We start from the raw sequence: 23,593 nt of genomic DNA on the forward strand, positions 1-23,593 counted from the left end.
CTTCTTTTGTATAATGTGATGGTTCTCTGTGGGAGCAGGTTTCTTGGGGAGGTTTTCTAGAGGCAGCCTTAGTTTCAGTTGAAAGTAATAATCACTCCAAATGCAGCCAGCTGATAAAATCCAAACGTTTATTTCTTATCTCTTTCCTTGGTTCCGAGAGCTCTCGTTGCTAATCTTGCCTCTGCCAGCTTCGGCTTATCTTCTTCCAAAAATCTCCAGCCAGCACCTAGGTGAAAGTTGGAATGAATCTGTCTTGCCTCCGAGAGAGGGCTTCTGGCTCTCAATCTCCCAGAATGCCTCTGTGTCTCTCCCAGAGTGCTCTTTGGCCCTAAGAGCTTCTTGCTTATATGAGCTCTCTAAAGGTGTGAACACAAGCATTGTTTCTATCAGTTCCACTTAGTACCCTATTTCAAGTTCTGGCTCATAACATCACCTTGTAAGATCAGATCAATCATACTGAATCATGCTAAATTAGATAATTATTGTCTCTATCAATTCTAATGAGTTAACACACTTTGTAAGGATTCCAACATTCCATAACATTCACATACCACAATTTACCCAACCATTCTCCAATTGATGGGCATCCATTAATTTTCCAGTTTCTAGCCACTACAAAAAGGGCACATTTTGGTACATACAGGTCCCTTTCCCTTCCTTAAGATCCTTTTGGGATATAAGCCCAGTAGTAACATTGCTGGATCAAAGAGTATGCACAGTTTGATAACTTTTGGGGCATAGTTCCAAATTGCTCTCCAGAATGGCTGGATGTGTTCACAGTTCCACCAGAAATGTATCAGTGTCTCAGTTTTCCTGCATCCCCTTTAACATTCATCATTATCTTTTCCTGTCATCTTAGGCAATCTGAGAGGTGTATAGTGGTATCTCAGAGTTGTCTTAATTTGCATTTCTCTGATCAATAGTGATTTGGAACACCCTTTCATATGAATAGAAATAGTTTCAATTTCATCATCTGGAAATTGTCTGTTCATATCCTTTGTTGGTTACCTTTTTTTTTTTTTTTATAATCTTGTTTTTTTGGATGGTTTTTAATTTAATTTTTTTCTTTTAGTTTTCCCTCTCACTTGATTTTTAAATTCTTTTTTGAACTCTGCTATAAATTCTCTCTAGGTAGGGAGCCATTTAATGTTACTCTTTGGGATAAAAGTAGCTAGTCTCCCCCCTCCCCCCCCCAAGGCAATCGGGGTTAAGTGACTTGCCCAAGGTCACACAGCTAGGAAGTGTTAAGTGTCTGAGACCAGATTTGAACTCAGGTCCTCCTGACTTCAGAGCTGGTGCTCTATCCACTGTGCCATCTAGCTTCTCCTAGAAGTAGCTTTTTTTTTTACTTGTGTCCTCTTCTGAAGATGAACCCCAGTTTTCCCTATTTCTGTGGTTGGGTTCTTTCTTCTGTGCTGATTCATTTTTTAAAAAATGGTAAGTATTAGTATAAGCACTTCTAATCCTGGAGTGGGGGGATGGTACTTCTAACTTTACTTCATCACTCCCTCTGATCTGGAATCCCAAATCAAAAGCTCCACCTTCCCACAAATACCTACAGCATTCCTGCTTCACTGCCTCTGCACTCACTGGATGTGCTGTTTTTCTGCAATTTAGCTAGGCCTGCTGTTCTTAATCAGCCAAAGTTCCCTCAATCTTCCCAGACTCAGACCCCCTGACTTCACACACAAATTAGTTCTGTTTGTGAGAGAAATCTGGAGAGCTTGAAATTTACTGACCTATTCTACCATCTTCCCAGAATCCTCCACGATTCACTATTATTTTGAGCTTTGATTTGAGCTTCTGAATTGTCATGAAGCCAATAGTAAAAAATGGCATGTGTAATAGTCTGGAAACTGTTAAAGGTGGATGTCTGTACCTGGAAAAAGACTGGGAGGTGGGGGGAAAGGAGGTGACTATGGTGATGATGTAGGCAGGATTCTTCTGAATCTATCTTTTCATTTTACTATATCTTTTCTGAAAAGGAAAATTACTCTTTGGTTAATTCTGAACCTTGCTTTTAATATCTCATGACAACATGATTGGCTGTCAAATATGACTCATGTCTGCAATCAAACAATTATGGAAGTTTTTCTCACTGTGAGATATATGATATGCATATATGACATTATTATAGCTATATCCCTCTTTTTTCTTTTGTAGCAAATTTTTATAATCAAGAATAACCAGACTGATACGGAAACATCTTTGAGTTACTGTAACAAGATGAAAATATGAACACCTTACAATTTTAATCTATATTTGTGGTCAAACTTAAGTTTTCTTGATTACCTTGGTGACATGGAAATTTCCATTTTCAGAACTAGTCCATTGTGAGACTTCTAATTAGTCTGATCTATACTTGACAATGTAAATATGCAATTATGGGAATTGTGAAAAAAATTTATTGCATTTGAATCTAGCCCTGTGTGGCTAGGACATTGGATCATCTCTTGTTGCTTAAAGACTTTTAACTAAGGATCTATATTATGTTTATCAGAAACTCAGATCTAAAAATTGATGAAAAGATTTTATTGTCTGAAAACTGGCTCTGAACTGATCAATCAGTTATTGTTTCTAAGGGTCCCTATGGAGTCTTTTATTTCTTACTGTAAATTGTGGGCTCATTTACTTAAAAATACAAGTTTCCATTTATATGCCATTCTATGATTTATGGAGTTCTCTAAATATATTATCTTATCTAATCATTCCATAAGAAAGATAATGCTGGAAGTGCTTTAAGAAGGAATTAAAGATTTCAGGTAAGAATAGGAACCTCTAAAGTTGTTTTGAACTCTGAGACCTTAGGATTTTATTATCTGTTTTACAATTGAGGAAACTAAGACTCCATAAAGTTTCAGTGATCTGTTCAACATTATTTAAATAACAAATAAGTGGCAAAGTAGGAGTCAAAACTAAGTCTTGAAACTTCCACACTAGAGCTCCTTTTTTCACTGAGGCAGGTTGGTGTAGTGTTTATGAAACACTGGCTGAAGATGGACTTATTTCACTTGGATTCCAATTCCACCTCTGAAATTTACTAGCTATATAATCATACACAATTCACATTACTTTTCAGACCCTCAGTATCTTCATTTGTAAAATGGGAATAATAATACATGAAATAGTTAAAATAGGCTTGTTGTATTGAAAGTATTTGCATAATTTAAAATGCTATTTAAACAATTTATTTCACAACAAAAAGTCTACTGGCCAAAAAATTACTTACTATGATCAAGTGGAATTTATACCAGTGGAAGAAATTATGATTCAAACATTTGAAAAATAACTTTGACAAAGTTCAACACATAATTTATGCTAAAAAGTCTATAAAAGTATAGGCACAAATAGACCATTTCCAATATGATAAGAAATAGCTATCTAAAAACAAAAAACTAACAATATTTATGATGGAAAAACACTAAAAACTTTTCCAAATAAACATGTAGCAAAACAAAGAAAAAATGCCCTTTCCCCACTAGGATTTGACATAGTTCTAGAAATGCTAGCAATATTAAGAAAAGAAAGTTATAAATATAGGCAATGAAGCAAAACCATCCTTATTTGCTGAACACATGAAGGATCATTTAGAAATTCCCAAGAATAAGTAAAGAAACTGGAATAATTGATAGCTTTAGTAAAGTAACAGGATACAAAACAAACCCATAAAAATCAACAGCATTTCTATATTGCAATAACGAAAACTAAGAAGATATAACAGAAAGAGAAATCCATAATAACTGCAAAAATACATAAAATATATGTCAATTCACCAAGCTAGGTTTAAGATTTATATGAAGAGAGTCATAAAATACTCTTTAAAATAATAAATAATTGAATAACTAAAGGGATATGCTACTCATAGTAAGGTCAACATAATAAAAATATGATATTAACTAGCTAAATTAATTAATTCTCCATCAAGCAAACTACCAAGATGGATAAAATAGCAACAAAAAGTATTATAACACAAGGGGGAATAGCACTTCTAGAATTCAACATAGTGTGTGTGTGTGTGTGTGTGTGTTGTGTGTGTGTGTGTGTGTGTGTGTATAAAACAGTAATCCTCAAAATTATCTGGTACTAATTTCAAAGTAGAAAAGTAGATCATTAAAATAGACTAGAAAAAGAAGAATCAGAAGGTGATATAAAATTTAAAAAATAAATTAATAAAGTAGAATTAGAGTTTCTTCTCAAATTTAAATGATCATTTTTATTATGGTGTTCTCTTCAAGTGACTTCATATTAAATCTAGTTCAGTACCACATGTTCAGTACCATTGGATAATCTAGATGATGATTAAGATGAGACAGTAATGACAAATAATGAATAAAAAACAGAAACATTTTTGGATCCAAAAATGTATCTTCACTGAAAGAAAATTAATTATACTACAACTTTTCAGGGTTGGATAAAGAAAAGTAAGGATTAAAAAAAAAAAAGAAAACTAAGGATAAAGAGAGAAGATTAAGTCAAAGTGAACTAGTTTTGAGATAAACTTGCTATACATACTACAGACTACAGACATTTTATTTGTCAATTAAATTGTTTTTACTCAACCCAAATTCTGACCAAGGGAAAATTTTTATTAGGTCAACTTGTGCCTTTAACAATAATTGGACTCCATCAATCAGAGAATAGACAAACAAGATGTGAACCAGGAAAATAATGATAACCACTTTATAAATGAAAAGCATAACTCAAAACAACTGAAAACTGTATTGAAATGACAATGACCAAACTTGGGCTCAAAGGGAATCGTTCTGATTAGTTTTTCTGAACTTCTTTCCTCTCTTTTTAATTTTTTGTTCTAAGGGATGGTACTCTGGAAGGTAGAAGAGGAAGGGTTATATTGAAAATATAGGCAAGGTAAACACTAAATATATTAATACAAATTTCTTTAAAAAGAAAAGATAAAAATAAAGATTAAAAACAGTATATTAGTTAATTTGCTATTAATATCAAAATGATGTACAGATGAATCAAAGATTCTTCTAGGCTATTAATAAATATGAAAGCTTTAGCAAGTCTTACCAAATTGGAAAGGCTTTAGGTTAATGGCCTGATATCAGAATATTTTATCCAGGAACCAGAATAGCTAAGTTCATTACCAGATAGTTAGCAATTAGCTATTCATAAACATACATTGCAATTCATAAACAATGTATTAAGGCATAGAAGAGTTGCTATCTACTTTGATGAAAAAAAAGCACACCATTGAGCAGATCTCTAAACTATCATGTCATTTAGATAATAAATGTAAAATGTTTCTACTTACATTAAAAACTTATTTTTCAGCATTTGTTCAAGCTTGTCCTTTTTAATAAAAAAGAAAAAACATTCCCATTAATATAAAGTTGCTTAGTAGGAACCAAGGTTTAATTTTTTTGCCAAACAATACTTAAATATTAAATACTGATTACCTTTTGACCAGGAGCTACAAATTTATGCAAAAGCTCAACATCCTCTTGGCAATTTGAGAGAACGGCTTCTGTTGTAGTCTTGAAGAGTGTCTCCATAACCTAGAAACAAACAAAGAACTGTCTGAAAAAGACTGAACAAATGGACATTAATAATAACCATACTTCTAATTTCCATAGTAGTTTAAGGTGGACAAAACATTCCCCTTAATAACAATCCTGTGAGACAAGTAGTATAAGTGTCAGTTTTCTCCATTTTACAAAGAAAATGAGGCTAAAAAATTGAAATAACACTGCTCAAAGCTAAAGAGATAGAGGGGTAAACCCAGGTTCCATATTCCAATATCAACATCCTTTCTACTACAGTCTTCTCTGCTGAAAGTTGTGATTTTATATTCTAGAACACTAGCACCTCAGTTCTTATACTAGTTAAATATATTATAAGGGTCTCTGCTTCTGAATGAATTAAAACAAATCAGCATTGTCTTGGAAACAACAAAAGTAAAATTAGTTCCAAATCTACATAACTGTAGTATAACATAGCTCATATCTGTACATATTTTTCTAAAAAGCAGTTGTAGAGCCTTTTACAGATATTTTACTAAAGCCTATAAACTTTTTTTCTGGATAAAAGATAAATTATATTACAGGAAAATGACATTTATTTTTAGTCATAATCATGCTATTAAGTACAGTTATTCAGCTGTATTCTGGGAATATACTTCTATGGATTTACATTGTACTTTTGACTTTTGTTCAGTTGTTTTAGTTATTTCTGACTCTTTTTAGCCCCATTTGGAGTTTTCTTGGCAAAGATACTGGGGTAGTTTACATTTCTTTTAGCTCACAGGGTTAAGTGATGTGAGAAATGGATGGGCATTTGGTTTCCACAGTTATTTAAGTTGGAGAAATGAAACAAGTTAGAAAACTGAAACCCATAAGGACATCAAAGAATAATCAAGAGCAGAGGCTATCTTTGCCCCAAAGATCGTAAGCTCCTTGGGGCAGGGACTGACTTTTTTTTTTTTAAAATAACTTTTTATTGACAGAACCCATGCCAGGGTAATTTTTTACAGCATTATCCCTTGCACTCACTTCTGTTCCGATTTTTCTCCCTCCCTCCTTCCACCCCCTCCCCCAGATGGCAAGCAGTCCTTTATATGTTAAATAAGTTACAGTATATCCTAGATACAATATATGTGTGCAGAACTGAACAGTTTTCTTGTTGCACAGGGAGAATTGGTTCAGAAGGTATAAATTACCCGGGAAGAAAAACAAAAATGCAAGCAGTTTATATTCATTTCCCAGTGTTCTTTCTTTGGGTGTAGCTGCTTCTGAGGGATTGACTTTTGTAATCAGGCCTAGTGGCCTGAGATTTGAAGAGAATCTTTTGTTCTTTGCCCATAGCCCTCCTTTGTTACCTTTCCTCTTCTAGAATGGAAGCTCCTTGGAAGCAGGGACTGGCCATGTAAAGGAGGGTGGAGATTTATGATATGTAACTCCTGTAACATCCAATTAAAGAAAAATTGGGAGGGACTTGTGCTTTAGGATAGGAAATAACATGCTGCCTTTGGAGTTTCAAAGGTGTGTCTACTCACCTAGGCACCCATTCTGGCAAGAATGCAAAATAATTCTTTCCTGCATTCAGCAGTAAATCAGTGGAGTTCTTTTGTTTCTTACAAGTGATTTGTTCAGGGTCACACTGCTAAGTGTTATTTAGGCAGATCTGAACTCAGGAAGAGTTCAGTCTTTCTGATCCCAGTACTTGGGACTACTAGCAAGTAAAAACACCAAGTCTCAACAAAAGCACAGCTCCAAAAAAAATAAAACTGACAACAATAAAAACAAGTCCTGGCATCAGATGCTGTGTGTTACATAAAAATGGTAGGGTCAGAGGGCAGGAGGGGGCGTATGGAGGCAGAATCGACAGGACTTGGTAAGGGAGTGGATAGGGAATTGGGGAGGCTGACAACGTCTATACTGGTAGCTAACTTGAGTGAGTGGGAAGATGGCACTGTTCTTGATAATTGTTGTTCAGTTATTTCAGTCATATCTGACTGCCAATGATTGGAGTTTCCTTGGTAAAGATATTGGAATGGCTAGCCATTTCCTTTTCTAGCTTATTTTACAGAGAAGGAAATTGAGGTATACAGGGTTAAGGGTCACATGGCTAGTAAAGTATCTATTTAAAGTCTCTGAGGTGGGATTTGAATTCAGAAAGATAAGACTTCAGTGATCTATTTACTGGATCATTTGGCTGGGATCTTTAATAGTAATGGTAAAGTTAAGAAGAAAAGTTTTGAGAGAGAAAGAAAATAGTTCTTCAGAAAAAGATCTGGGGAATTTAAATGGACTGCAAAATGCAAGGCTCATAATGTAATCTTAGGTATATGTTAAAAGGGAAATATTTTAGGAATTGTATTCTGCTCATTAGACTTCTTTAGGAGCACCACATTCAGTTCCGGGTGCTATAGTTTAAAAGGAGCCTTAAATTTATGTGACATGAGGAGAATATTTAGTCTGTGAAAAAGAAGATTCAGGGGTATATGATAGCATGAAGTTTAAGGGATATCATCTAGGAGAGTGATTAAGTCTATTCTATTGTCTTCTGAGGACAAAGCTAAGAAAAACGGGCAGACATTGCAAAAATGGAAATCTAGGATCACAGTCAAGACAAATTCCCTAAAAAAATTAAAGCTTTTCAAAAGTAGATGCGCTGCCTATGAGAGGATGTGAATTCCTCTTTTTTGGAGGTGAAGGAATTGAAGTGAATAAGCTTTTATTAATCATCTACTACATGTAGGCACTATGTTGAATGCTTTCATAAGAGATTATTGTATTTAACTATCACAATCACCCTGTGCAATAGGTGCTATTATAACTCTAAGGCAGATAGAAGTAAAGTGACTTGCCCAGGATCATAGTACTAGTAAGTGTGTGAAGTAAGATCTGACCAGGGGGCTTCCTGTCTTCAAGGCAGCCCTTTAACCACTCTGCTTCCTAGCTGCAGAAAGAAAAGAGGAAAAGGAGAAAAAAAAAAGGAAAGGAAAGAGGAAAAAATAACTATTTAATACGTGTCACAGAGCCAGAACTTGAAACAAGGTGCTAAGCCAATGAAATTGATACAGACAATGATTATTTAGCATTATTTAGCACTGTATTTAATGGTTCTCTAGTTCAGTACATGTACTTGGTACTTACTATAGTTCTATAAGATTCACACCTTTAAGAAAGCATATATAAGCTAGGCGCCTCAACCAGGATTCAGTCTGGGAGATTCAGAAGCCAGAGCTCAAGCTCTCGGAACCAAGACTACAAGCTTCTAAGAAAGCTAACCCGGCCCCAGGAAAGAAGACAAGACTTGGAAAGAGACAATAAAGGATTTGGACTTTTAACACCTGGCTGCATTTGGGGTGATTGCTGAACTGAAACTAAGGCTGCCTCCAGAGACCTCAAGGAAACCCCAACCAGAGAATATTGCATTTTAGAGAAGAATATTACATTTTGGCATGCAAACATGGGACAGACACTATCCTTATTTCAGTGGAAAAGCCTCCAATCCTGATTTCAATGGAAAAGTCTCCGATCCTGATTTCAGTGGAAAAGTTTCCTCGACCCAGAAATTAGGGTGAGTACAAAAATAGACAAGGAAACTTTGTTAAAGGGCTAAACTAGTGCTTCAGCTAAAATAGGACAGATGTTTAGAAAACAGCCTTCTTTTCCAGTTCAAGGAAAATGTGTAGAGAGCATTGTTAGAATTATGAAAAGCCAAGGTTTGATTATAATTTGGGAGCAGATCACTGAACTTTTAGAAACTGTACAGTACACATCTCCTTGGTTCTCTATGGAAAAAGAATTGGATCTAGAGGAGTGGAAATTAGTAGGAGAGCAACTATGTCAATTCTACAATGATAAAGGACCTGATTCAATTTCCAAAGACACACTTAATACATATAACTTAATACAACTAGTTTTAGGAAATTATATGCTATAGAATAAGGAAAAAGAAGAAAGAGCAGGAGGTGGAGGTTCCAAATAAACTAGGTGAAAAGGATGAAGAATCAGATAAAAATGGAGTTAAGTACAATTCTGAGTATGGTTCTTCACAGCAGGAGCATCCCCCATCCCCGACTTCCCTCCCTCAATTAACCCTTCATGGGTGGAGGGAGAAAGGGGGGTGAGGAGGTGGGGAGAGGCAGTAACACAATCAGCATCACCTATGAAGCGGCTTATGATAAGATTACAAAAAGCACTGGTTAAGGCCAAAAATGAAGGACAGGGTGTATCTGATTTAATAAATGCATGCCCTGTGATTGAAGAACTTGATTCTTCAGGTCAAAAAAGGAGAACATATACCCCTTTTGATTTGGAAAAAAGCAAGGTTTTGAAAAAAGGTTGCATACTTTATGGGGTACATCATCTTATGTTAAGATGTTACTAGAGAGTTTGGCTTATGAAATTTTAACCCTCAGTGATTGGAAATCCATAGCAAGGACCTGTTTAGAACCTGGACAAAACTTATTGTGGCTTTCGGAGTATCATGAATTATGTAGGATTCAAGCTCAATGCAATAAGCAAACTGAAATTAATGTAGCAATCACCTTTGACCAACTAGCAGCTGAAGATCAGTATGTAGAGAATTCAGCACAGATTAATTACCCCATAAGAGCATATGAACAAATTGCTACTGCTGCTATAAAAGCTTGGGGTTCCCTCCCAGGGAAAGATCGAGGGGAAGCCTTCATAAAAATAGGTCCCAATGAACCCTTTGTGGATTTTGTGGGACATTTGCAAACAGCTGTTACAAGAACCATTGAGACAATGTAGCTACAGAAATTATGATAAGACAACTGGCTAAGGAAAATGCCAATAAGGTTTGCAAAAGAATTATATGGGGAATAGACAAAGATGCTCCTTTAGAGATCATAAGATGCTGTGCCACAGTGGGCACAAATGTTTATTATATATCCAGACTATGATGAACATGGGAAGACGGGGTCCCTCTTGGCAAGGAACTTCTAGAGAGTTGATGATGTTTTCAGTGTGGAAAAATAGTACATCTGAGAGCCCTTTGTAGATATGGAGCTAGAGTGAGAAGACAGGCTGAGAGAAGACATAAAACCCTCTGTCCAAAATGCCATAAGGGCTTCCACTGGGCCTCAGAATGTAGACTGACCCAGGGAAATGAGAAGTGGAGCCCAGCTCTAATATATCAATCAAAAGACAAGTGGGGCATGATGGCAGCCGAGGTTACACCTTCAGAAGTTCAAAACTGTGATGTGATCAATCAGCAAAAAAGCAATCAGATGGGAGAAAGGGATTACATGATCATTCAGCAGAAAAGCAGTCACATGGCAGAAAGGGATTATCTGATCTCTCAACTAAAAAGCAATCAGATGGCAAAAAGGGATTACAATTGTAGAGAGTACAGGCTTTTTTTTAAAGCAACAGAAGGGCAGTGCCCAGTGCAAGCAGCTTCAATGTAATTGCCAAATGATGTGGAGAGATACAGAAAGTGGTAAATAGAAGGGACTAGATAGGTTAACTGCTTGGAAGAAAGGGTTTGCTTGTATGGAGAAGGAATCAGATGGGTGCCCAAGAGCACTTAGCTCAGAGAGACAGAAAAAGAGAAAAACCTCGAAACAAAGAAGACCTAAGAAACACCTGACACTGAAACAGCATGGCTGATAATGAGACTGTTACAGGACTTGAAAACCAGCAGGAATCATTGGATTCCTTGAGATGAAAAATTGTTGATGAGACTACTGCAGGACTTCAAAACTTGCAGGAATTATTGGATTCCTAGCACATGAACTAATGGATAATAGATTCCTTTTGGACTATTTTTAGGCCTTATGGACATGTAAAATTCCTATTGTTGATTCATGTTATTTGTCACATCACTTCTAGTCTGTGTTATATTGCTATGTGCTTATATAATTTATGTAATTATGTGTAATACTTCCCATATTGATGGATTTATGTATACCTGTTTAAAGGGTGAAACCCTTCAGAAACCTGCTAATCTGATTTGATTTCCCATTTGCTTTGGTGTTTTCATCTCCCTTCCTGAGACATCAGGGAGGGTGTGATCACCTCCTTTTATGGTATTTTCACTCCTTTTTTGAGCAGTCAGGGAAGGCATGATCACCTTTTTTTTGGGGGGGGGGGGTTCTCACCTCCTTGAGAAGTCAGGGAGGTCATGACAACCTATGATCTAAAAACAAAAGAAAGTGGGAGATGTTATGGGCCAGAACTTGAAATAAGGTGCTAAGCCAGTGGAATTGATAGAGACAATGATTATTTAGCATAGTATTTAACAATTCTCTGTTCAGTACATATACTTAGTACTTACTATAGTTCTATAAGATTCACACCTTTAGAGAGCATATATAAGCTAGGTGCCTCAACCAGGATTCAGTCTGGGAGATTCAGAAGCCAGAGCTCAAGCTCTTGGAACCAAGACTACAGAAGGCTTCTAAGAAAGCTAATCCGGACCCAGGAAAGGAGACAAGACTTGGAAAGAGACAATAAAGAATTTGGACTTTAACACCTGGCTGCATTTGGGGTGATTACTGAACTGAAACTAAGGCTGCCTCCAGAGACCCCAAGGAAACCCCAACCAGAGAATATTGCATTTTAGAGAAGAATATTACAAATAAGTGCTTACTGATGTGCCAGGTACAATGATAAATTCCTTATATAGATTATTTGAATGATGTGTTATAATAAGGATTTTTGAGTATGTTTTAGCCTAGATAGCTACCAATGTTCCTTCCAACTCTCAGATTCCAGATTTTTTGAGGCAAAGTGCAAAGTATTTAGGATAAGGAGATAATAGTTTACTGTATTCCAACATGTTGGGACCACATTTGAAGGATTGTATTCATTTCTGGGTACCATATTTGATAAAGGACATCATGAAAGTAATATAATCAGGAGTATGAAGAAGATTAGTTAAAGAAATTTAGATGCTAGATTTGAATTCAGTTCTTCTTGACTCCAGGTCCTGTGCTCCATCTCTCTTTTTTTTTTTTTTTTTTTTTTTTTTTTGTGAGTGGGTTGGGGAGGAGACATTTATTTGGTCACTCCAAATTCAGGATTTGGAGGCACAGGATTCAAGGGCATGTTCCAGTATGCCTGACCATGGGAAGCACAACGGCAAGTGAAAAGAACATCGACTCTGAAGATAGAGGACTTGAATGAAACATTTGAGTCTTGCAGTGTATCCTTCAAATTTCTCATCTTTGTTGGAAGTAGTTGTAGGAGGAGTTGGGTTGAACTGTATTCTCTTACTTTACTATGTTGTCTAGTTTCTCCTTTTTCTACTTCTCTTGATTCCTGTTGTTGGAGATCAATTTTTTTGTTTAAGTCTGGTTTTTTCCTTAGAAACAGATGGAATTCCTCTGTTTCACTAAATGTCCATCTTCTTCCATGGAAAAAAATACTCAGCTTAGCTGGGTAGTTTATTCTTGGCTGCATTCCAAGTTCTTTTGCCTTTCGGAATATCTGATTCCAGGCCCTTCGATCCTTTAATGTTGAGGCAGCCAGATCTTGCATGACCCTTATTGTGGCATCTTGGTATTTGAACTGTTTTTTCCTGGCTGCTTGTAAAATTTTTTCTTTCGTCTGAAAATTCTGAAGTTTGGCCACAATATTCCTCGGAGTCTTTATTTTATGGTCTTTTTCAGAAGGTGTTCGATGAATTCTTTCAATGCCTATTTTCCCTTCCAGTTCTATTACTTCTGGGCAGTTCTCTTTGATGATTTCCTGTAAAATAGTATCTAGGCTCTTTTTTTCATCATAATTTTCTGGTAGTCCGATGATCCTCAGGTTATCTCTCCTAGAGCTATTTTCCAGGTCTGTTGTTTTTCCAAGTAAATATTTGACATTTCAAATCTAGCCTCACATCCTGCTGAGCCCTGGATAAGTCATTTTACCACCGACTATCTGACAAAATGGATCCACTGGATCCACTAGGGAAGATCTCTGCCAAGAAAAGGCCAAATGGGGACAACAAGGGCTGGACATGACTGTCACAACTGAGCAACAACCAGAGAAGTTTTCCTGATGCCAGGTCCAGCCTTCTAGACACTGTGCCACCCAAAATGCCCTTATTAATATGCCTATTAGCAATTTTTGTGTTATATATGTTTATTTTAATATGTGCCTATTAACACTTTTGTGTTATATATTACGTGTTAATTTTAACATGTGTCTATTAACAAGCTTTGTGTTATATGTTATATATTAATTTTAATGTGTGCCTATTAACAATTTTGTATTATCTTAATTTATAACATACGCCTATTAAAAATTTTTGTTTTATTAAAAAAAAAAAAAGAAATTTAGATGTTTACTAGAACAGAGGACAGGCAAACAGTAGCATGGTAAAGAGAGGGCCAGGCCAGGAATCAGAAAGACCTAAGTTCAAATCAGCCACAAATACTTCCTAGCTGTGTGACCCTGACCAAGTCACATAACCATGTTTGCCTCAGTTTCCTCATCTGTAAAATGAGCTGGAGAAGGAAATGGCAAACCACTCCAGTATTTCTGCCAAGAACATCTCAAGAATTAGATATGGGTGACAACCACAGACACAAAGTCAGACACAACAACCACAATCAAGGACAGAGAGAACATGTAAGGGAGAAGCCAGAGCTATTTCCACATACTTGAAAGACCTGTTAAATAGGAAGAAACTAGACTTCTTTTGTGTGGTCCTAGATGGAAGAGCTAAAAGAACAATAAGCCTTGATGTAAGAGAATGCTCCTTTATGAGGTAGGAGTCCGTCCCTCATGAAATATCTTCCAGCTAATCCAGGTGGAAGATTTGTTGGATACAGAGTAGAGGCTTGGGCTAGATGAGCTGGCCTTTGTGGCCCCTTCCAATTCTGACATTTTGCAAGGAGTTTGAAGTGGGTCTTGTAAGATTTTCAGGAATTGGATGGATAAAGAAAGCCCATTCCTAGAAGGAAAATTAGCAAGTACAATTATAGCAGAAATAATATGGAGGATAAAGGTGGGCCCACAGTCTAATCAGAGGAGGCAGTCTGTATTAAGAAACAGTAGGAAATTCTTTTGGATTGAGCATAGAAAGCAAGAATAGGGAGGGTCTGGAAAATGGTAGAGAAGTTCATAATTGATGTGGTATTAAAGGCACTGAAACTCTTTAGGAAAGGAGTGACATGATGAAAATAATTTCTTAGGACATTTTAAAGGGAAGGTAAATGAATTTTCCTTGGAAAAAACAAATCTTAAAAACAAAAATCTGCAAAATCAGGACAACCATGTATATGTGACTAGTTTGCTGCAGTTTTGTTGGATCTTGTTTCTGTTTAGTAGTAATTCAGTTTTTAAAGCTTTTCTTACTGAACATAAGCTTATTCATCAACTGATTAGTATATAAAAACCCAAGAAGTACACAAAATGATTAGCAATTTTGGTCACAGCTGGTTTGTTTGGCAGCACCCATATGAATTTCCAAATATGTTGATAATTTTTTCATGCTGCAATTCTTAGAAAATCTCTGTTCCCTCTTAAGAGTTTAAACCTCCACTGAGCAAAATGTAATGACATTTTGGTGATTTTTTTTCCTCCAAGGTCATTACCAAATACACAAAAGTCCAAATTAAATTATTAACGAATATTCCAATTAAAGAGAATCATAAAACAACTACATTTTAAGAAACTTTTTGTTTCTTATGTGGGGGTTCTTACCCTGGGATCCATAAACACTTTAAAATAACATTTTGATAATTATAACTCAAAATACTTGACTTTCTTTATAATCCTATGTATTCATTTATAATTATTATTCCAAAAAGGCATCTTTAACATTCAAAACATTAAGAACCCCTGTTCTACTATTACATTTGCTAACTGCTTTCCTTTATTTAATTATTTTATACTTTGTTAGCCTTTATTTTTTTCCATTTTCAATATTCACTTTATAAGATTTTGAGTTCCAATTATTTTTTCTCCCTTCTAGCCTTCCTTCCCTCCTCCCCAAGATAGCAATCTGACATAGGTTATACATATTCAATCATGTTAAACATATTTCCACATTAGTCATATTGTGAAAGAAGAATTAGAATAAAATAGAAAAAATCATGAGAAAGAAAAAAATGTGGAAATAGTTATGTTTTGATTTGCATTCAGATGTCATAGTTCTTTCTTTGGATATGGCTAGTGTTTTTCATCAGAAATCTTTTTGTATTGTCTTAGATCATTATATTGCTGAGAAAGGCTAAGTTCATCATAGTTGATTATCACACAATGTTACTGTTAGTGTCTTCCCTCAGTAGTCCTCTCTTTCTTTGAGATTCACTTATTCTAGACTCATCATCCTGTTAAAACACTGGCATTTGTTAATTTCTTCTGTTGTTTCTCATTCCATTTTCCTCCCTTTTCCAACAAGTTCAGTATTTCACACTCTTTCTCCACTGTTATCCTTGACTTCATTTTTTGTATGTGTGTTCATATACCCTCAAATAATCTGGTTTCTTAGTTTACTGCCTCCTTAATTATTATAATCTGTGTCTTCACTCAAATCTGACCACTTAAAGGGATGATGATACATTCTGATCATCATCCACAAGTGTTTCACCTTCACAGATAAACTGAAATGCTTCTATCTTACCATACCTATGGAAATTTTAGCTTTTCCTCTTTGTTCTATCCTTCTTGAACCTAGTGTCTATTCTCACCATAACCTCTAGTTACTCCATCCTACTTGCTTTCCCAAGCCCTTGCCTTTGTGCTCTGATCTCACTTTTTCCCCCTTACTATTTTGATCCTCAGGTTAATCACTTCAACTTTATTCTGCTCTGGACTCTTGAATCCCTTACCTCATTTTCCTATTGCTGTCTATCCTTTTCTAAAATTCAATTCTAGATTACTCACATCATTTGTCTTTGCTTTTCTTCCTGTACTATTCAGCAATGCTAAAGAAAACATAAAACCATATACCTAGGTCCACTATGAATTTATGTCATCCAGCCTCCCCCAAGTCCCTCACTGGTACACAGTGAGTGACATTCTATCACACTCTCCACAGCAGCTATTTCAACCTCTTTTATACTCATTACACTCCCTAATTTTCTTCCTTTCACATTATATTTTCTTGACCTGACAAGAGCTACCTTTCCTGTCACACTTCAAGTCGTCTCAGTTTTTCTCCATTCTTTCCTTTGCTCCAGTCTCAGTGGAAGAGGTGGCCTTTATTCCTGCAAATACTCTTTACTCCATCTCTTAAGCTCATGTCCTCCTGCCTTCCTCAGGAGATTGGGCCTTCAACTCTCCCTTTTTCTCTCATGAACTTTCAATCTCTTTTATCCATTGATCTTTCTCTGCTACTGACATATCTCAGTATCTCCTTCATCCTTAAAAATTCTTCACCTGACACTGCCATTCCCTCAAACCACAAAAGCTGCCTACAGGCCTTTCTTCCACTTTCCTCCCATTCACTTCTCAGTCCCTTTTCTGCTTTCTAAACATGCATCTGAGCTGAAATGGCCCCCTTGAAAGCCACCAATGATTCTTATGAATAAATGCAATGGTCTTTCTGACCTCTCCTCAGTGACTGACACTGGAGAACACTGCCTCCTATGGAATACTGACAACCCTTAATTTCTCTAACATTGCTCTGTTCCCTAACATTAATGTTGCTTATACTCAACAATCTTATCATCTATCTCTTGCTTGTGTATAGGCTACCTTTGTGACTGAAATGTCTTCCTTCACTTCCTCTAATTCAAAAGAGTCACAAACTTCCTTCAAAGCTCAGCTCAAGTATAACTTTTTAGAGAGAATCTATTTTGATCATTCCAAATACTAGTGCCGTCACTCCAGGAAAATATTCTTGAGTGGGAATATACATATTATATACATATGTATGTGTACACATGCATCTGAATGTACAGAAATTATTTAATTTTCTATAGACATGTTGGTTCCCTTTGATAGAATGTTAGCTTCTGGAGGCCAGGAACACTTTAATTTTGGTCTCTGTATCCCTTTTACCTAATATAGAAACTGGCCCATATTAGTTACTTAATAATGCTTATTAAATGAACTACATGAATTTATGAATAGTGGTGATATTTAATTAGATTCAAAGGAAACTACACTAGTAGGCACACACAAAACGTTTATTAAAGGAAAACTGCCATGAAATCTAAATGCTATTGCAAACTTTAAATATAAATAGAGATTAATAATTCTAACATGTATTTTATGAATCAATAAATAAACAAACTGGAAGCATTCCTAAACTTGAAGGCTTTGTTAGAAATATTTTACTTAGACTATTCAAAAAACACCCAAGGCAGCAGTTGTAGCGAAGGCAACATTGTTTATATGAATTATTTTGCTTTTCTAATGCAAAATTCAAGACTTTTTCTTAGAATGTGTGCTTTTGGAAGAATAGAAATTCCAGCAAACATTTTTTAAGTGGCTACAATACTGAAAGCCCACTAAGGGACAGGGACATCATAAAGAATAAACAATTCCATCCATGAGATAGGAAGATTTAGAGATAGGGAAGGTTCTGGGAAGCAAAGGGAAGAGTAGAAAGGAAAATGCCTGTCTTTTTTGTTGTTTTTTTTTTTAAAGCTAAACTGCTTTTATCCAATGGTCATATTTAAAAGAGATGAAATTAAATGAAAAACATCTGCAAGATAGCAGTTGTCTTAGTATCATTTTCCATTTATTTATTGTTAGTGGTATAAAACTGTTACTTTAAAAAAGAAAAAACAAAAATGCAAGGAACACTTATTTCCACCTAAGCATTTCCTGGTAATGATAAATTTTGGGGTTGAAAATTGATTTTATTCATTCTATTTTTCTCAAATATACATTTAGACTAATTTACAATTACAGATTCAATGTTTGAAGGAAGCTTAGAACTCATCTGGTCTATTCTAATGCAGGTATATCCTCCCAAAACATTCTTGGAAGAAGCTCTATATAGCTTTTCATTCAACCCTTACAGGAACAGGAAACTGGCTTTTAAAAAAAATCTCTTTATGCATTTTAATGGTGCTGTTTTAAAACATTTCCTTCCATTATGGCATTCCATGATACAATTAAAGTTGTTTGTAACTATCTTTCCAGCCTCAGTGGAAATTATTTTTCTTTCCATACTCTATAGCAGTCAAATTGGTCTTCTTCCTAATCCTCACACAAATTTTCCATCTCTGGGCCTTTACATTGGCCATCCCTTAAGTCTAAAATGCACTCTCTCCTCAGCTCTGCACCATACAATTCCCTCCCTCCCCCTTTTAAGATGAAGTCCAAATCCCATTTTCTAAATGAAGTTTCCTTATCAAATGACCCTCTAACTTTTTTTACTTATCCTCTTTATATTTATTCTTTATGCATGCATCTCACTTACTATAATGTAAGCTTCTTGGGAATAGGCTGTTTCGTTCTTTGAATTTGTAGCCTCCACATGACAGTGTTTGGAATTATACCAGGAACTTAATAAATGCATGTTGAATAACTGATAGTGGTCTTTTAGCTATGATCAATCCTTAAGTTTTCAATGCATCAAGCTAAACAACCACAGTCCTTTAACCATTCTTCATAAGACACTTTCAAGATCTTGCCTCCTGTTTTAGACCCATTCCGGCTTGTCAATATCCTTTTTAAAACAAAGCACTTGGAACTGAACACAAAAATAGCTAACATTTACAGAGTGCTTTAAGGTTTACCAAGTATTTTACAAATACTATTCCAATCTAACTTCTCACAACAACCCTGGGAGGTAGGTGCTATTATTATCCCTATCTTATAGGAAACTGAGGTTAAACAAAAGATAGATGATTTACTCAGGATTATAGCTACTAAGTATTTAAAGCTGATTTTGAATCAATTAACCAGCAATTAAGCAATGCATTCACTGGTCACTTGGGAAAAATTTACCTTGTTCATTTTGCTTTTGGTTTGAAGTTTGTTTTCACAGAAAGATGAGGATGCATTTTATGTAGGAGTTATACATATAGAAGATGAGTGCAAATGTGTAAAATATAGTCTTGCCAGTTACAGAGCTAATGTCTGAGGCTGGACCTGAACTAAGGTCTTCCTGACTCTATGCCCTGAACCACCTTGCTGCCTGGGCAATATAACATAATATGATCTAATCTAATCTACTTTGATATGATAGGATAGGATATATGATATAATAATCCCTTCAAATTCTTCAATTTAAAAAATTTAAATAGAACACTTAGAGGTAACCACTTAAAATTTCTCTAATAAAAAATTATCTGAATTTTTACGTCTCAAATTTTAAAAGTGTTGATCAACAAATATTTCTCTGTTTTCAGGAGAAACAACCAAAGAAACATTTGAAGCTGACATAAGCAAAGATGTTTTTCACATAGATGACAATTAGGTGGCCCAGGGAATGGAGTGGGGTGGAGTCACTTCCAAATGATATGACTCTGGATGTGTCCCTTTAACCTGTTTGGATTTCCTTAACTGTAAAATGGGGATAATAATTGAATCTTCCTCTCAGGGTTGTTGAGAGGATCATATGAAATGTCACTTTTAAATTACCTGGCAAACTTTTTATAAATGGTAATTATCAAAGTGACAAAAATTTTAATGTTGTTTATTATTTGCGAAATAATTTTCTGCTATTAAAAAAACTTATTTTGATAAGTGGTTGAAAAAGAATTTTAAATTAGTAATCTTAACAATAATTTTATCCCAAAAACTCTGAGATGGAAGTTGAATTCATCATGTTCAAATATTACGGTTATTACTTTTACAAGTTACAAATAAGAAAATTACAAAGGGCTTAATTTTAAAATATATAATTATTATATGGTTAAGAATTGTTTGTGATAAGAACTGTGATGAATTCTTAATTTTATTTGAATAGAGTGTATGACAGCATATGTGTGTGTGTGTGTGTGTGTGTGTGTATGTGAAAAAGAAGTTGGGAATATTGCTCAAGTTAGAACCCACTGTCCTAATACTTGAAGAGCTGTAATCTTTATTTCTGAAGGGAATATGTGGATTTATAAAATCATGAACCTTTTAAAGAAACTGATGATTCTAATTTATAACGACCTATTCTTATAGCATATTCCTAATGACTTCTTCACAATGCCTGGAACATAGTAAGCATAAGCATACAAGCAGCTTGTTAAACAAAGTTATGGGTATATACAAATAAAATGTACAGATACCATATATTAATTTGGGTAAAATTCAGACATGATTAATTTAAGTGGCATAAGTACAGTTCAGATACCTTCTTGGATGTCCCTTTTCTTCTCCTTGAGGTCAGGCACTAAATTTATTTTTGATTGTATTTGTAGCTCTAATGCTTAGCACAGTGCCTAGCATGTAGTAAGTCCTTAAAAAAAAAGCATGGCAATAATTATTATGTGGTATAAATAACAAATGAAATTATGTGGATAAATAAATCCTTAAGAATTATGGAATGTTAGTATTAGAAAGCCCATGGAAATCATCTGGTCCAAATTCATCATTTTACAAATGAAAAAAGGGAAGTCCAGATGTTAGGTGACTTGCTTAAGGTTATGCAGCTTTTAATAAAAAAAAGAGCTAAAACTTAAACTCTGGTATTTGTCTCTTAGTCCATGGTTGTTTTTTCTGTATCACAGAATTTTGGGACTGAACATGAGAGAAAACCTGATTCAATAATCTACAATATGGAATCTGGAACTCCAGGCCTGGACCAAACCTCTCCTGCTTACTCCCAATGTGACCACTGACAAGTTTCTTTCTCATTCTATAAAGTAAGAGAACCGAATTACACGCTCTCCTAGCTCAAACCACATCTTGTCCCACACCATGCTACAGCCTGACTGAAACATGAACACAGAATTACAGAAGCCTCCTGCTGGGAGAAATCTCTAAGACTTTCTCAATATGCCTCCACTTAGAAGGCTAATTCCTTTTAAATGCTGGAATTTATAACTATCATTTGTGGTGAAACGCTTTCTAAAACTTAATAAACAAAGTATGTGAAGAACAATTTAGCCTTTTCTGTATCATTCAGGGCTATCATTTTAGGCACTGGATGTAATGAAGCCCTCAGGACCCTGGCTGTCGCCTCACTCAGGCCAGCCTGCTTGGTTTGTGGGTACAGTATGACTTGCTGTGCCGTCCCTTTGGCTAGCCTCTGTTCGTTGCAGAGAACAGTTATGGTTTGCCTCATTTCTTTCCCCTCAATCCTACTTGTGTGTTGTCTAAAGCTTTTTGTTAGTCCCTTGCTTTCTAGTGACAAATAGCTGGCACCGAGTGATAAAACATGGGCCTGAAACCAAGGAAGTTCAAATCCAGCCTCAAGCATTTATGGCTATGTGACCTAGAGCAAATCACTTAACTCATCTGTGTCTCAGTTTCTGTAATATAAAATGGGGATAATATCAGCACCTACTTCCCAGAGTTGTTGTGAGGATCAAATAAAATAACATTTGTAAAGTGCCTGGCACATATTGGTGCATTCTATTTCCTTCCCCCTCTCTCTTCTTTCTGGTTTTTATTCACTGGAGATTTACAGGGAAAATAAGATCACTTACTTTTAATACAGAAACTAAGTTAAATAGACTATTTTTCTAAGGAGTTACATTTTACTTCTTTTTTCTAAAAAAAATTTTTATTTAAAGCTTAAAAAACTTTTTAAAAAGGGGAAAAAAAATTGTCATGTGCCTAGCAGAATGTAAGAGAGGATTCAAAATATGTAATAAATTTCCATTTCAAGAAAGCAAATATGAAAGAACACATTATATTCAGAATTGTCCTTTTTACTGAGTCTCTTGAAATTAGTCTTTGATAATGTTTGTAGTAGCCCTTTGTGTAGTGGCCAGAAACTGTAAACTGAATAGATGCCCATCAGCTGGGGAATGGCTGAAAAAGTTATGGTATATGAATGTTATGGAATATTATTGTTCTATAAGAAACAATCAGCAGGATGATTTCAGAAAGGCCTGGAGAGACTTACATGAACTGAAGCTAAGTGAAGTGAGTAGAACCAAGAGAACATTGTATACAGAAACAACAAAATTATGCAACGGTCAGTGCTGATAGATGTGGCTCTTTTCAGCAATCAGATGATTCAGAACAATTCCAATGATGAAGAGAGCCATCTATAATGAGAGAGAAGACTGTGGGAACTGAGTATGAATCACAACATAGCATTTTCACCTTTTTTTTGTTGTTATTGTTTGCTTGGTTGTTATTTTTTTCCTCTCTTTTTGATCTGGTTGTGTGTGTGTGTGTGTGTGTGTGTAGCATGATAGATAGAATTGCACATGTTTAACCTATATTGGATTGCTTGCTGTCTAGTGGGAGGGGGAGAAGGAAGGGAGATGAATGCGGAACCCAACATTCTGAAAGGGTGAATGTTGAAAACTATTTTTGCATGTATTTTGAAAAATAAAAGCTATTATTTAAAAAAAGAGAAATTAGTCTTTGATATTGGCTCTTACATGTTAAATTTTCTATTGAGTTCATTTGTTTGAAAATCTGACAGTTCACTGAATATTATTTTTTCTTTCAATATTAATTTTGCTGTATATATATATATTTAATCATAACCCTAGTTCTTTTGGTTGTCAGTATATAGTATTCAGGATCTGCCATCCTTTTTCTCCTTAAGACTCTGGATCTCCTTTTCTAGTTGGATGACTTTCTGTTTATAATCTTCTTTTTTCTGGGTTGTAATTTTCCCCCCTCAATTTCTCATTTATTGTTAAAGTCTTTGAGTTCTCCTATGAATTCTTTTGGGGCAGGTAACCATTTAATGCAACTCTGGAGTAGGAGAGGCTTTTTTTACTTCAGTATCCTCTTCTGAAGAGGAACTTCAGTCTTTCCTATTCTCACAGTAACTTTCTAATAGTTGACTTTCTAACTTTCTAAAGTTTCCTCCTTTGCCTGTTCATTTTTTTTTTTTTTTAAATGAGAGCTTGTTAGTGTAATCACTTCTAATCCAGGGGTGGGGAAGTGATGCTTCTTACTTCAGGGCTTTTTTCACTCCTCCCTTCTTGCCTGGAACTCAGAACCAAGAACTTCTTCCTTTATGTATCTGCTGACAGCAGCTTCTCTGTCCCGCTGCTGCTGCACTCACCAGGTGTGTGCTGGTTCCTTCTTGCCCAGGGCAGCTTCTCAGGAGCACAGTTGGACTTGGCATT

The 23,593-nt window shown here is 35.4% G+C and overlaps 1 protein-coding gene across 2 annotated transcripts in view; it reads right to left on the reverse strand.

The window, feature by feature from the left end:
• The window catches only part of NARS2 (asparaginyl-tRNA synthetase 2, mitochondrial), a 170,904-nt gene that overhangs the window by 55,340 nt on the left and 91,971 nt on the right, over positions 1–23,593 (reverse strand). For both annotated transcript variants that reach the window (XM_051987212.1, XM_051987211.1), the window contains exons 8-9: positions 5,424–5,522; positions 5,279–5,316 (exon numbers count right to left, since the gene is read on the reverse strand). In XM_051987212.1, the coding sequence (XP_051843172.1) occupies positions 5,279–5,316; positions 5,424–5,522 (137 nt within the window). The remainder of the gene's footprint in view (positions 1–5,278; positions 5,317–5,423; positions 5,523–23,593) is intronic.

Source organism: Antechinus flavipes, chromosome 3 (assembly GCF_016432865.1).
Source record: "Antechinus flavipes isolate AdamAnt ecotype Samford, QLD, Australia chromosome 3, AdamAnt_v2, whole genome shotgun sequence".
In the NCBI taxonomy this organism is placed as follows: domain Eukaryota; kingdom Metazoa; phylum Chordata; class Mammalia; order Dasyuromorphia; family Dasyuridae; genus Antechinus; species Antechinus flavipes.